General features: G+C 43.4%; 1 protein-coding gene across 3 annotated transcripts in view; it reads right to left on the bottom strand.

Moving 5' to 3' along the window:
- PREX2 (phosphatidylinositol-3,4,5-trisphosphate dependent Rac exchange factor 2) overlaps positions 1–15,888 on the bottom strand; it is an 867,640-nt gene that overhangs the window by 537,174 nt on the left and 314,578 nt on the right. For all 3 annotated transcript variants that reach the window (XM_063923872.1, XM_063923873.1, XM_063923874.1), the window contains 4 exons: positions 12,718–12,854; positions 10,888–11,008; positions 10,589–10,773; positions 3,045–3,206 (listed from right to left, as the gene is read on the bottom strand). In XM_063923872.1, the coding sequence (XP_063779942.1) occupies positions 3,045–3,206; positions 10,589–10,773; positions 10,888–11,008; positions 12,718–12,854 (605 nt within the window). The remainder of the gene's footprint in view (positions 1–3,044; positions 3,207–10,588; positions 10,774–10,887; positions 11,009–12,717; positions 12,855–15,888) is intronic.

Here is a 15,888-nt window from a genome sequence, read left to right as displayed (position 1 = left end):
ATCGGATCAGGCATGGGCTGAGACCCTGACTGTCCTAAGGTTTCAGCTTTATCCAACCTTTTATGCAAGGAATTAACATTATCATTTAAAACCTTCCACATATCCATCCAATCAGGTGTCGGCGCCGTCGGCGGAGACACCCCATCCATTTGCTCCCGCTCTGCTTCCACATAGCCTTCCTCGTCAAACATGTCGACACAGGCGTGCACACACACACACACACACACACACACACACACACACACACACACACACACACAGGGGATGCTCTTTTTTGAAGACAGTTCCCCCACAAGGCCCTTTGGAGAGATAGAGAGAGAGTATGCCAGCACACACCCCAGCGCTATATGTCCCAGGAATCACACAGTAACTTAGTGTTAACCCAGTAGCTGCTGTATATTATGTTTTTGCACCTAATTTATGTGCCCCCCCTCTCTTTTTACCCTCTTCTACCGTGAATCTGCAGGGAAGAGCCTGCGGAGCTGTGGAGAGAAAATGGCGCTGGTGAGTGCTGAGGAAGAAGCCCCGCCCCCTCAGCGGCGGGCTTCTGTCCCGCGTTTCTGTATAATATAATGGCGGGGGCTCATGCATATATACAGTGCCCAACTGTATATATGCCCACTTTTGCCAAGAGGTCCTAATTGCTGCCCAGGGCGCTCCCCCATGCGCCCTGCACCCTACAGTGACCGGAGTATGTGGGTGTAGTGTGGGAGCAATGGCGCACAGCTGCAGTGCTATGCGCTACCTCAGTTTGAAGACTGGAGTCTTCTGCCGCCGATTTCGAAGTCTTCTTGCTTCTTTCACCCGGCTTCTGTCTTCCGGCTCTGCAAGAGGGACGGCGGCGCGGCTCCGGGATCGGACGACAAAGGGTGAGATCCTGTGTACGATCCCTCTGGAGCTAATGGTGTCCAGTAGCCTAAGAAGCAGGACCTATCTTCAGAGAGTAGGGCTGCTTCTCTCCGCTTAGTCCCACGATGCAGGGAGTCTGTTGCCAGCAGATCTCCCTGAAAATAAAAAAACCTAACAAAATACTTTCTTATAGCAAGCTCAGGAGAGCTCACTAAGTAGCACCCAGCTCGTCCGGGCACAGATTCATACTGAGGTCTGGAGGAGGGACATAGAGGGAGGAGCCAGAACACACCAGAATCCAAATTCTTTCTTAAAGTGCCCTGTCTCCTGCGGGGCCCGTCTATTCCCCATGGTCCTTACGGAGTCCCCAGCATCCACTAGGACGTTAGAGAAAAAATGTAACTTATTTTAATCAAAAGTATTTTTAATAAGAGGCAAAATGTGTGTGTGTGTGGTGGTGGAGGGGTGGAAGTTCCTTACTTTGCCTAGGACACACAGGATCCTAGACACACCCCTGTTAGGTGGATACTAAACGGGGGTACTGCCGGGAGAGATGTGTGCTGAGCGATCTTAACATAGATCGCTCAGCACACATCTCTCACCCCGCTCAGCACACATCTCTCCCCCCGCTCAGCACAGCGCGATGTGCTGAGCGAGGGGACGGACGGACAGGGGGCCGCTCACTTCACACAATGGTGAAGTGAGTAACTCGCTAGATTGAGCCTGCATGCAGGCTCAATCTAGCACCGGCGATAGCTATCGCTGAGGGGCATACACACGGCAAATCCGTGCTCAAAATCTAAGCAATCTAGTCAGATTGCTTAGATTTTAAACACGGATCTCTCCTTGTGTACACCCCTTAACTTTGCACTTTGTGAAAGAGATCCATGGAATTCCTTTATTTGACTCTATGCACCAATGTGTAATCTCCATTGCTTGCAGCTTTGGGGCTTATTCATACATTTGTGCAAATATATGTAACCGAGATCTCTGACTTCTAATATTGTGTGGGATTTAAATCTGGTTACTGTTATCATTCATGGTGCTGGGGGAAACAAAATGCCTTTTTTTCTTTATCTGAAAGGAAAGCCCCGATTCCTCAGGTTACCCTTATTTAAAGAAACAAACTTTTCCAGCCCTGCATTATACCCTGACCCTTCAATTGTGCCAGTGCAATCACACAGAAATAGGTGCATAACACATTTCGTTAACATGGTAAATAATCTTTATTTACAAAATAAATGGCCTACTGTATTATTCAGAAATAAGTGGATGGAATCTCCATTTTGCAATAGACTACTTTTCTTGGTAACCCAAATGGAAAGCCCATAGTGTCGTATTTACAGTATATTGCCTTTTTCAATACCTACACTAGTTGCTATCATGTTGCACTGCCCAACAACTGACCTGATGGTATGCACTGGATATAAGAAATAAAACCATGTTAGTAATTTATATCAGCCTGTGTTTCATACCTAAAACTATCTTTTAAGGCTGGGACACTGCTCATGGATCAGTGGCTTGTCCCCTGGTGAAAATGTGTCAGCCAGCTTCTGTTCCCAAATCTGGATTTTTCCTACAGTATATCGATTTCCTCCATATATTTGTCTGTTTATTTATTTATTTATTCAAATTTATTTATATAGTGCCAACATATTGAGTTTTACAATTCTTAACAATTTAATAATAAAATGAGACAATGGGAATAAAAGACAGACAGAGAGGAAAGAGAGCCCTGATCTCAAACTTCCACTCTATAGAGAAATAGGAGTTTCATACATGAGAATAAGTGCAGTGGTTCACAAACTGGGTGGCCCAGCTTGGCGGTCCAGGACCAAATGAAAGTACTTATGGCCAATGTTATAGACAAAACCAATGCTCGCGGCTTCCAATCATAAAATATGTGGACAAACAGAACCCACCCCAGTCCAACACCACATAACTGAGCCTAAGGATGACAGGAAAGCACAATTTTATAAACTGATTTTTTCTTCTTCTGAATTTTACAATAAGAAACTTGTGGCCTAGGGGTGCTATGAAAAAAAGTTGATACCATTGGGCACCATGATTCAAGAAAATTTGGGAACCACTGTCCTAGTGGTAAACACTAATAAACCTTTAAAGGTGAACGGCTTTTGTAACCCAGTTACTGGTATACACAGAAAAGGCTCTGCGCTGATTGCCATTACATGTACCTTTCTGTAACTGGTGATCCGCCTGTAGATGTGCTCAATTTTCTCTCGACAAATGATAGTGAATTTCTTCTGAAGCTCCGGTGGAATGATTTCATGTAAGGAATGCAAGTGGCTGCAGTGTTGCACAAACTGTTCATCACTTTTAGCGATAGCATCTAAGATCTGTGAGACAAGAGACAATCGGGAGATTTGAACAAATTACAAAAGTATTCCTCTGTATAGCAGTTCTCAAGATACTATAAACTAAAAACATTGGATTTTTTAGCAATATTCATTACCATTGTACTGTGCTGTGTAAAATATCTTGCAGTGTATTGATAAAACGTACAGTAAGCTGCTTTGTGGGAAGCAGACTGTGGTTTACTGACTTATGTGGTTTATTACTACAGTAAGGGTATTATTTAAAATCCACAGAACTCAGTGTAATATTCTGCATTTGATTCAGTAATGGAAACAGACATTGAGGGAGTCATTCCAAGTTGATCGCTCGCTAGCAACTTTTTGCAGAGCTGCGATCAGTTTGTGCAGTTTCTGAGTAGATCTGGACTTACTCAGCGACTGCGATCACTCCAGTCTTTTTGGTCCCGGAATTGACATCAGACACCGGCCCTGTAAACACTTGGACACGCCTGCGTTTTCCCAAACACTCCCAGAAAACGGTCAGCTGACACCCATAAACGCCCTCTTTCTGTCAATCACTTTGCGATCAACTGTGCGAATGGATTCTTCGTTAAATCCATTGCCCAGCACCGATCCTCTTTTTACCTGTACGACGCACCTGTGCATTGCGGTGCATATGCATGCGCAGTTTGGACGAGTTTTAACCTGATCACAGCGCTGCACAAAGTTGCTAGCGAGCGATCAACTCGGAATGACCCCCAATTGGCAGTATTCAGTTCTTTTCACCCCCTTCCACACCTGTTCTGTTTCTGCTGACGTGTGTGGTATAATCATTTCAGCTCACTACCCCACTTTAGTGAGGGCACCCAACCTGTTACGCAGCTAAACCTGATTGCTATGGGCGCGATATGAAAGATTAGGCGTGATATATCATTTGAATACCACCCATAGTGGCTGACAGATTTGGAAAATATTCACTTAAAAATTTGCATACATAAAAAGTGTTCAATAAAAAAAGCAAATGGGCAGTACAGATGGTGTTTACAAAATTACAGAGGTGAGTGCGCTGTCAACGGCTGCCGGTATAGGGATGGTTAGTCCCTGAAAAAAGTGGATCTAGGGTAAGAGTATATACTGGCGCCGGCTGAGTTTCAATCAATGAACGGATAAGCGTATTTGTAAAAACCAAATTCATAAATTTATTACAATATGTACTGGAAAAGTTTAACCATATAAATGACTGTTAAAAAAGCTTCAGTACAGTGGACTTAAAAGATTTGAGAGTCTCTCAAGTAGGCAAGTAGGACCACTTCTATCCCCATTAAAACAAATGATACTTATTTCCGACTAGGGCTCATTATCCACAATTTAATTACATTGAGGACTATTCGGAGGAAATGAGCCCTAGTCGGAAATAAGTATCATTTGTTTTATATGGTTAAACTTTTCCAGTACATATTGTAATAAATTTATGAATTTGGTTTTTACAAATACGCTTATCCGTTTATTGATTGAAACTCAGCCGGCGCCAGTGTATACTCTTACCCTAGTACAGATGGTGTAATGGTTAGCATTACTGCCTCATAGCACTGAGGTCATGGGTTCGATTCCCACCATGGCCCTAACTGTGTGGGGTTTGTATATTCTCCCCGCGCTTGCATGGGTTTCCTACAGGTTTATTCCGGTTTCCTCCTACAATACAAAAATATACTGGTAGGTTAATTGGCTCCCAGCACAAAAATCATGTAAGATATTGAGGAATGCAGAAAGCACCTATCAGATTCAGCGCTGAACCTGCAAACAGCCAATCAGAAGTGGCTGACTAGTATTGGCAATAAACATCATCATCATGAAATTGCACCAGCCACCAGACACCTACAATAAATATAGCTTTGATAGGCATCTCTAAGGCGCTCATTCAGCATGGATTGCACTTGTACAGCTTCTTGCAGGCAGCTTTGCAAATGTGATCTATAGTAATCAAATGCAGTAGGAGGTGTTAAACATCTCCTTGCTGCATTTTCGGTCCCAGCGATGTGACAGTGTCGCAGCCAGGGAACAACATTGTGATCATCAGTTGCGATGTTCCCCGCAGATTGCCCCCCATCCCGCCTCCCAAACACCTCTGTCTGCCAATCAGGCAGAGGCTATCGAAAAAATGCAAGTTACGCGCCGGACCTGCTCTGCACATGCGCAGAATGGGTCCTGCTCCTGCACTGTTTCCCGATATTTGCACAAGCGATCGATACTGAATTTGCCCATATTTCTGTTCTAAATCACTTACTGTACACAGCCTACATAAGACGACACCTTCCCTCTCCCATCCAAGCCTCCTCTGTGAAAATGATGCTAATCTGTACAGGGGCATATCCTGCTCACTGGCATGCACAGAACTAAATTTGTATATTTTACTCTACACCATGCATTGCCAACCGCGGTTCTCAAGGCACACCAACAGTGCAGGTTTTAGTGATATCCAGGCTTCAGCACAGATGGTTAAATCAAAATAACTGAGGTACTAATTAAGTCACCTGTGTTCAAGCATGGAGATCACTAAAACCAGGACTGTTAGTCATACTTGCCTACCTGACCCTCTCCATGAGGGAGAAAATGCTCTGTTCCTGGCCTTTCCTGGTAATGTATGATTGCCATCACCTGTGGTGAGCTAGTTAATTGATCTGAAAGGTGTTTCACCACAGGTGATGGCAATCATACATTACCAGGAAAGTCCAGGAACAGAGCATTTTCTCCCTCATGGATAGGGTCAGGTAGGCAAGTATGCTGTTAGTGTGCCTTGAGGACCGAGGTTGGGAAACACTGCTCTACACAAACTATTGTACATCCAGAGTATGGTGACTTCCACTTAGATGAACAGCACAGCAGCTATAAACCTTATTCAGAATGTAAAACCACCTCACAACTCCTCTGGTTTGGCAAACACACTGACAGACTTGAATCTAGCTTGGATTAATCACGAGTCTGGATTCTTGGAAAATTAGCATTCTGAGGGACACATACTGTACAGCTGTGACCAAAACTGGGCTTGTTGTAGAAATACAGGGACATATGGAGGTTTTTGTTCTAAAGTGTCAAAATTAGCTTTTTATAATCATACAGATCTCATAAGTGGGTGTCAATTACACATGCTAACACCACTGTATCTTATATCCCACCTTATTCCTTATACTGAGGGTCAGTGTCGTAACTAGACATTTTAGCGCCGTGTGCAAGAAACAGCATTGGCGCCCCCCGTATTTAAAATAGGGCCAGCGCACGCCATAGGCGTACAACAAAAAATTGGGGGCATGGCTTCATGAGGAAGGGGCTTGGCCACAATATAATACCAAGTCATATTACACTGCACAGTAGTCTCCATTATTCAAATTACACTGCACAGTAGTTCCACTTACACACATTACATCAGGTAGAGTCCCCTTTTACACATTACATCAGGTAGAGCGCCTTGTCACACATTACACCAGGTAGAGCCCCATTTTATACATTACTCCAGGTAGAGTCCCCTTTCACACATTACGCCAAGTAGAGTCCCCTTTTACACATTACGGCAGGTAGAGTCCCCTTTTACACATTACGGCAGCTAGAGTCCTCTTTTACAAACTGTGGCAGGCAGAGTCCCCATTTACACATTACAGCAGGCAGAGCTCCCTTTTACACATTATGACAGGTAGAGTCCCTTTTTTCTCATTATGGCAGGTAGAGCCTATTGAAAAAAAACAGTAGAGGCACCAACACATCTGCCTCAGTGACATGCCTTCACCCCACTTTGGAGCACTCCCCTGTCAAGCAGATTTGATTGGACAGTGGCTCCAACATTGAGTAGTGACTGTATCCTGCTGTCACTCTTAGTGCAGAGTCTGGCTCTCTCCCTCCCTTTCCAAGTGCTGGTCTACTCCAACCTTTACATTTCCAGCCCCCACCGTATGCCACCGTAGTACCCCTTATATACAGTATGCCACACAGTAGTACCCCTTGTACACATTATGCCACACAGTAGTGCCCCTTAAAGTATGCTACACAGTATTATTGACAATTTAAAACACTAGTAGTGCTGCAAGATCAGACTTAGGAAGGGGTGGATTAGAATTATATTGAAAAACAATAAATTAATAATATTCTAATATCTTTGTTTATTCTAATAGCCACCCTCCTCCCCCCACTGCCTAAGTCTGATCTGGTAGTGCAGTAGTGGTTTTTATTTGTGTGTAGTGTGTAATTTGTGAGAGAGCAGTGAGGTCAGGTGTAGGGATAATGAGTGTGGGTGAGTGTAGGGAGCAATGAGTGTGGGTGGAGGGAGTAATGAGTAACGGTTGGTGTAGAACACAGAAAGGGAGGGTAGGAGTAGAGAGCAGCGAGGGAAAGTGTAGGGAACAGTGAGGGTGGGTGTAGGGAGCAGTGAGTGAGGTGAGTGTAGGGAACTGTGGGGAAGGGTGTAGGGAGCAGTGAGTGAGGTGAGTGTAGGGAATTGTGAGGAAGGGTGTAGGGAGCAGTGAGTGTAGGGAGCATTGAGGGTGGGTGGAGAGAGCAGTGAGTAACAGACGGTGTAGAGCACAGCAAGGGAGGGTAGGAGTAGAGAGCAGTGCGAGTGGGTGAGGAGCACATAAAATGGATGTAGGTAGCAGTGAGTGAGGGTCGTTGTAGAGAGCAGTGAGTAAGGGTGAGTGTAAGAATCAGTGAGTGAGGTGAGTGTAGGGAACTGTGAGGAAGGGTGTCGGGAGCAATGAGGGTGGGTGGTGAGAGCAGTGAGTAACAGACGGTGTAGAGCACAGCAACGGAGGGTAGGAGTAGAGAGCAGTGACAGTGGGCGAGGAGCACATAAGATGGGTGTAGGTAGCAGTGAGTGAGGGTCGTTGTAGAGAGCAGTGAGTGAGGGTGAGTGTAGGGAGCAGTGAGTGAGGTTAGGTGTATGGAGCAATGAGGGTGGGTGGAGGAAGCAGTGAGTAATGGTCGGTGTAGAGCGTAGCAACGGAGGGTAGGAGTAGAGAGAACTGAGGGTGGGTGGGGAGCATAAAGGATGGGTGTAGGTAGCAGTGAAGGAGAGTGTAGGGAGCAGTGTTGGTGAGTGTAGGGAGCAGTGAGTGAGGGTTGTTATAGAGAGCAGTAAGGGAGGGTGGGAGCAGAGCTGTTTCTTGCAATTATTGCTCCCAGTGTGACAGGAGGGTGGGGTGGGTCCAAGCAATAGGTATCTAGCGGCGGCATGATATCAGCAGATGCCAGCAAGGGTTGGGGGCTGGCAGGCCCTGGGTGGGAGTAAGAAGCAGTGAGGGTGAGTGTAGGGTCCAGTGAAGGTGAATGTAGGGTGCAGTGAGGATGAGTGTAGGGAACAGTGAGGGACAATTAGTGTGGAGCTGCTGAGCCCATGTGTGTGTAAGCTGGCCGCTGTATGTAAATCCCCCCCTCACCCACATATCATGCTGGCCACTGTTTTCAAAAACCTTACAGCTATATTATGCTGGCAGCTGTGTTTAATGTCTAAATTCCCCCCCTCGCCTCTGTGCCTCACCAGTCTGCTCCTCTGCCTCAGCCCCCTACTGCTCAGAACTCTCCTTCCTACACTCACGTGTTTGTGGAAGGTGGAGCTCCGGAGATCTGCTTCAGTCTAACACAGCCGCTGCTGACTGCTCCTTCAAGGGAGACAGGCAAGCGGCGGCGGCAGCAGCGCTGAAGCGGCCGGCGGCGGCAGATTGGTGTGATCGCGGGTGCTGGCAGGCCGCGGTGGGCGGCCGCGGGGAGGGGTTGCTGACAGCCTGTAAAGGACTCCCTTCAAGGGAGGCAGGCAAGCGGCGGCGGCAGATTGTGATCGCGGGTGGGAGGCCGCGGGGTGGGGTTGCTGACAGCCTGGAAAGGACTCCCTTCAAGAGAGACAGGCAAGCGGCAGCGCTGAAGCTGCGGGCGGGCAGCGGTAGCAGATTGATGCTATCGCGGGTGCTGGCCGGCTGTGTCGTGTGGTGGATGGGGATTGCTGCAGAGGGGAAGATGTGCCAGTTCTCCGCCCTCAGTGCATATGCGCTGTGGGCGGAGCACACTCTGCACACACCTAGTTACGGCTCTGCCGAGGGTTCCTTACATATTTGCATGAACAATGTAGACAGGCTTTTGATGAAATATCTTGACTTACTATTATAATTTTATATTATTCAGTGCCTAGGAAGCCAGGATTTGGGGGCATGATACAGTTGGCATCGCCAACGCTCACGCTGCTGGCTCAGTGGCAAGCTGCACTCACCACAGGTTCTATTCCCACTCTATGGGTGCCGTGGACACCCATGAGTGGGAATAGTCCCTTTTAGTCAGCATGCCGACTGTCGGGATTTTCAAGGTTCGGGATGCAGGGGGAGGTATTGTGACCTCCGGTCACATAACTACATCCCATGTGACCATAACGTACTGCTAAAACCTTTATGTGCTACAGCGCAATGATGTGCGGTGGGGTCAGGCAGAGCCTTTCCTGTCATACTAAGGTATAAGTCAGAGTTTTGACTATAAAAGTATATGAAAAATACAAAAAAATATATTATAAATATCTTCTTTGTATTATTGGAATAATTTATATAGTCAAAACTCTGGAGTAAAAATTCTATGACAGGTGAGGCAATGCCTCCCCTGCCTACCTTTTAACGCACATCTCTGATCAAATCTCACCAAAGTTCCTGCAGTATATACTGCTGCACCTGTGTATAATGCCCACATGAACAATTGGGCTCATATATTGTGTGTAAATCTGGCTCTGGTACTAGCCAGTGCTTCCTGAGCCATTCACCTCACCACACATCTCTGCTACAGGGCCACCTTACTACCAGCCAGAAGAACTGCATGTGATTATCTTTAGAGTCTTTCTTGTATTCCCCAAGAGCTTGATTTATAATCCACAAACATTTTTCAAGTTCATTAGATGCCAGGATCACATTATTTGCACATGCACAGTATGAATGGAGATTTCCTGACATGTATACGCACCATGCTCTGTATTTAGCAGCGTTACAGCGGGCGATACAAGGGTATTAGTCTAGGGCATCAGTAACTGATAATCAGGCCTTAATATTATTATAAGAGTTGTGAAAGTATAGAATTAGTGAGGCATTGTTGTTAATACTGTGAGTCAAATAACCAATTTTGTATATAATACCTATGTTATTTCTTGATAATGTCATATATATTATTTACATAACATTACGGAAGGTACTGATGTTCTCCACCTTCTATAGAACAGCTGACTCTTTAACGGTTGGCAGCATCTGATTCATACCATGAACGGCAAATGTACAGTGACATGGAAGAGAAAAATGTTATCTTGCCCAGTGACGAAAATTATTTGTGTAATAAAAAGATGGGGGTATAAAAAAAAAAGATGCCCCCGGACATGGGGGGTACATTGTTATATAATTCTATTTTTCAACATGTCTCACCTTGGCACTTAAGCTAAAGAAGCCCTTGGGTTCGACCATCTTCTCCACCACGTGACACTTGATTCCTGCAGTGCTGTCATATTCATAAATAACCCCGTACTCTAAGTGAACATTATCCACTGTCAGACTCACGTGATCCTTCTTCCCATCAATTATCGCCATGGTGCTAAACTTGTCAATAACCTCTTAAAAGAAAAAACAGATATGAATGAGAGGCGAGCTCTCAGTGACATTACAGTTGTGACACATGATTTAAAATAACAGTTTATGCATCAATAATAAGAATAATGTAACTATACCTTCTACTTTACAATCAAATACATCCCCTTCATTGTCTCCTAAGGGCCTGGAATTAGGAGGTTTTACAATATCTTCCTTGGCGCTCTCAATGCTGTCATATATCCACTGTATGGAGTCTTGCTAAACATAAATACATATGAATAAATTAGACAACGTTTAACCATATTTTTTTCTGATAGTTATGGATCTCCTCCTTATTCCAATGCAAAAGGCAATGCACTTCATACATTGGCTGACGCAAAGGTGACCGTACGCCTATTTTCATACATTAAATTCTGATTTTGACTATTCTAGGCCAACGTTATATGTTCATAACTATTCATCTGATGATGCCTCATCTGTCAAATACAAGGCAGTAGCGCACGTAGGAGGCTACCCAGAAACATACCCCCCCCCCAATGAGCCAAATTCCCCTTTCTCAGAGAAGGAGAGAGCTTTGTCTCCGTGTCATCAGTAACCGTGATCGTGACCGCTACCACAATCACAGTTGCAGGAAGCTATAGTTACATACCACCCATCATCAACATCTGTGAAAGCGGGAACCCTTCGCTTGGCTCCACCGCACGTGATCAAAAAGGTAGTGTGGCCTAATAAACAGGTGGTGTTGCCTCACCAGAGAGTCGTGTTCACGCCCCCGTTTTCATCATTTAGGGGGCATGCCCAGCGTCTGTGAGCTGATGGCATGCCCCCTGTCCCTCTATCTCCTGTGAATAGACGCTGTGCGCATTCACCGCTGGCAGTGACATGAGTCTCCCAACCGCAGGTGGGACATCGGGACATCCCCCAAAAAATGGGACTGTCACGTGAAAATCGGGACATTCGGAGGTATGTAGTTGGGACTCAGCAGAGCGGAGCGCTCTCAGCAAAGAATATCCAAAACCTCAGTCAAAGCAGCTCCCTCTTCTTACATTCACCTTTGCTGAGGCCACCAGTGCACTCTCATCATTATATGGGGGTGAGTGCGGGCAGTGACTGGCAGCAGTTCCTTAGTGCTCCTAGTGCTGCTGCCAGTGATTACATTAACCCTGTAATGCCTTGTCCTGGACTGCTGGTGAGAATGTTTTCTAAAGTTATGTAAAGTATATTTACACAGGTAATACGTGTTCTGCACACTCCCTGGAAACCTTAACTACCACTTGTTTTAATTATATTTTCTAAATAATGGTAATGTAATGGTAATGTAATGGTAGCATTGTAATTCATGATACATGTCTGCTTTCAGAGACACACTACTGCATGATTATATATATATATATATGATATATACTGTAAGTAGCCCATGTGTAATAAATATACATACATGGAAACCAGTGACATGCAGTGGGGTGAGGCAGAGCATTTTCTATCATACTACAGTATTGTATAAACCAGAAAGTTGACTATGTAAAGTACAGTATATGAGCAATACAAAGAATCTATTAGAAATATCTTCTCTGTGTTGTTCTAATCATTGTTATAGTTAAAACTCTGTAGTAAAAACCCTATGGCAGGTGAGGCAGTGCCGCACCTGCCTACCTTTTCCACACATCTCTGATCAAAACTCACCAAATCTCCAGTAGTATATACTGCTGCACCTGTGTATAATGCCCAGATGTACCCTTTGGGTCATATATTGTGTGTAAATCTGGCTCTGGAACTAGCCAGTGCCTCACCAGCCATTTACCTCACTGCACGTCCCCGATGGAAACCCCCCTTCATAAATCCTGCGTTTGACCCTGCAAGGTTCTGTATTTCATAGCCTTGTTATAGACTATTGTATACATTTACTATAATGTTATTTATAATACACTTTGTATAATATAACATGTAAATACATAGTACATATCTACCTGCATTAGGCGGCGGTACTTCCTGCACGCTGTCACATGGGCAATTACACTGGCATGGCTTTCCTTGCTCACATTGATTCCATTCACTTTGATGATACACTGTCCTGGGTGAAGACCAGCGGCTGCTGCCACTGTCCCTGCAGACCCAAGTATGAGCAATGACTAATTGCAATTAAAATGACAATCCTGCAGTTGATTTACCATCCAGTTACTGATTAAGTGAAGTATCCCACTTTTGAGATGAGAAAAGCAATTTGAAGAAATGACACCCAGCGCAGATATATCAATTTAAGCACTTAACAAAAATCTTTTAAACCAGTGTAGTGTGGACAGATCCGCTGATATGACTGTTCTGCAACCCTGATGACACTGAGTAAATGGATTATTTCACTGAAAATAAGCAATTGTAGTTTAAAGTAAGCATAATTTAGCTGTAACTGTGTTCTTACAGTACCAGATAATCTAACATTGATTATCTACACTAACATATACAGTAGCAAGCCTAAAAGCATGAATTATTATTATTATTTTTATTATTACTATTAAGTACAGAGAGATATATACCTGGTATATAAAATAAATATGCAGTATATACAAATAAAAAATATTGATACTGTAGATAGATAGATAGATAGATAGATAGATAGATAGATAGATAGATAGATAGATAGATAGATAGATATATCCTACCTCTCTCTCTCTCCTCCCTTCTCTCCGTATCCTCTTTTTCTCTCTCCCGTCCTCTCACTATACACACACTATATATATACACTATATATATATATATATATATATTTATACATACATATATATATATACATACATACACTGTGTGTGTGTATATATATATACTCTTATTTTGCTCTATATTTCAAGCAGCTCCAGAAATGGGTCCCCTGTTAGTAGGATACCAATATACACATACAGAAAAAAATATATCTCTGTGCGCTAATACATATGTGACTGTAAATTCAGTTCAGATGCTGTTCCTTCAGTGGATCAACCAATGTTCAGAGACTGATTCAAACAGTGATCGTGATCATACAATAAACCTGATATTTAATCGAACAAGATGTATAACCCCGATGAAGTCTGCTGTAGATGAAACGCGTAGTGTTCACCAATCAATATCTGCCATGTTCTAATATATGCAAATTCCATCCAGAGCTCACACCTTTTGCTAAAGGTGAGGGAGGAATTTATTCCAACTGTATTTAACATGTGTTTGGATCTATTGGTTTCATGATGTTGTATATCATTTTAATCTTTTAAGAAGTAAAAGAAAACCTTGCACTATATATGTCTGATTTTTGTTTTGTCTTGGGTGATTTTTTGGTGAGGGGATATTTTTAGGGAACATCGTGTCTGACCACCCGAACCTCCATTAACCTCAACATATTGAACATTGGTTGATCCACCGAAGGAACAGCATCTGAACCGAATTTACAGTCACATATGTATTAGCGCACAGAGATATCTTTTTTCTGTATATATATATATATATATATGTTTGTATGGGGTGAGCAAACAGCGCCAAAAAAATATATATGCAGTTTTTCACAGTATGTCAGCTTAAAAATACCCCCAGCAAACAGTCTCTACATGCCACTCCCTAAAACATAAAGGGCGTCTGCTACCTCTTAAGTGGGTTCTGCACTAGTACGAGTGCAGGAAAAAAGATTAAAGTTGGAAGTGATGGATAAGATCTGAGCGACCAATGGTGGCAGAAGATTAAAAAGGACTGCTACTTTAATTAAAAGAAGGGGGTTTATTTATGAACAGAAAGATGTTTTAAATATAAAAAGACTTATAAAAACACATAACTGGCCAAAAATGGGGTTACAACATCCAAGGTGGGACCCTAGGCACATAACAATGAAAAAGCATCAGAATTAAACTGGCAAGAGAACAGTTTAAAATTTACATGGAGCACATAAAAAGTTTGAAAACAAATTGAAAAGCATGGGGTTACTAAAAAATAAAATTCAAATGTTAAAAATTAAAAATTAAAAACACGGAATTGATGAGGGATAAAAAAGGTTTGGAATGCAATTATAAAAATGGAGATGGATAAAAGTAGCTTAACTGAGGATACAGTAGTATCAGGATTCACCCAACGCGTTTCGTCTGGTCTGACTTCATCGCACACACAGTATATATACATATACATGCACACACACACATACATACATACATACATATATATATACGTATATATACACGTACACAGTATTGTGCAAAAGTTCTAGATAGGTGTAAAAAATGCTGCACAGTCACAATGCTTTAAAAAATAGAAGTGGTAATAGTTTATTTTTATCTAGTAATAAAATACAAAGTGAATGAACAGAAGAGAGATCTAAATCATATCAATATTTGGTGTGACCACCCTTTGCCTTCAAAAAAGCATCAGTTCTTCAGGTCACACTTGCACACAGCTTTTCAAGGCACTCGGAGAGGATGTTCCAAACATCTTGGAACTAATCACAGCTCTTCTGTGGATGTAGTGTTACTTAAATACGTCTGTCTCTTCATGTAATCCCAGGCAGATTAGATGATGTTGAGATCAGGGCTCTGTGGGGGCCATAACATCACTTCCAGGACTCCTTCTTCTTCTTTACGCTAAAGATAGTTTTTAATGACATTGACTGTATGTTTGGGGTCGTTGTCCTACTGCATAATAAATTTGGAGCCAATCAGACGCATCCCTGATGGTATTGCATAATGAACAAGTACCTCCCTGTATTTCTTATCATTGAGGACACCATTAATCCTGACCAAGTCCCCAACTCCATTTGCTGAAATGCAGCCCCAAACATGCAAGAAACCCCCACCATGTTTCACTGTTGCCTGCAGACACTCATTATTGTACCTCTCTCCAGCCCTTCGGCGAACAAACTGCCTTCTGTTACAACAGCCAACCATTTAAAATTTTGACTCATCAGTCCAGAGCACATGCTGCCATTTTTATCCATCTAGTTTCTATATTTTTGGCATACTTGAGTTGCTTGGCCTTGTTTGCATATCAAAGGTATGGCTTTTGGCTGAAATTTGTCTAGAAGACCACTTCTGCCCAGACGTCTCCGAACAGTAGATGGATGCACTGTTCTGAACTCATGGCGCTGCTGAACATCTCCGATTTTGAAGGAAAGTAAACATGTTGTGTCTTTCATT

Source organism: Pseudophryne corroboree, chromosome 5 (assembly GCF_028390025.1).
Source record: "Pseudophryne corroboree isolate aPseCor3 chromosome 5, aPseCor3.hap2, whole genome shotgun sequence".
Taxonomy (NCBI): Eukaryota; Metazoa; Chordata; class Amphibia; order Anura; family Myobatrachidae; genus Pseudophryne; species Pseudophryne corroboree.
Note: the sequence above shows the minus strand (reverse complement) of the source record. Positions and strands in the feature narration are given on the sequence as shown.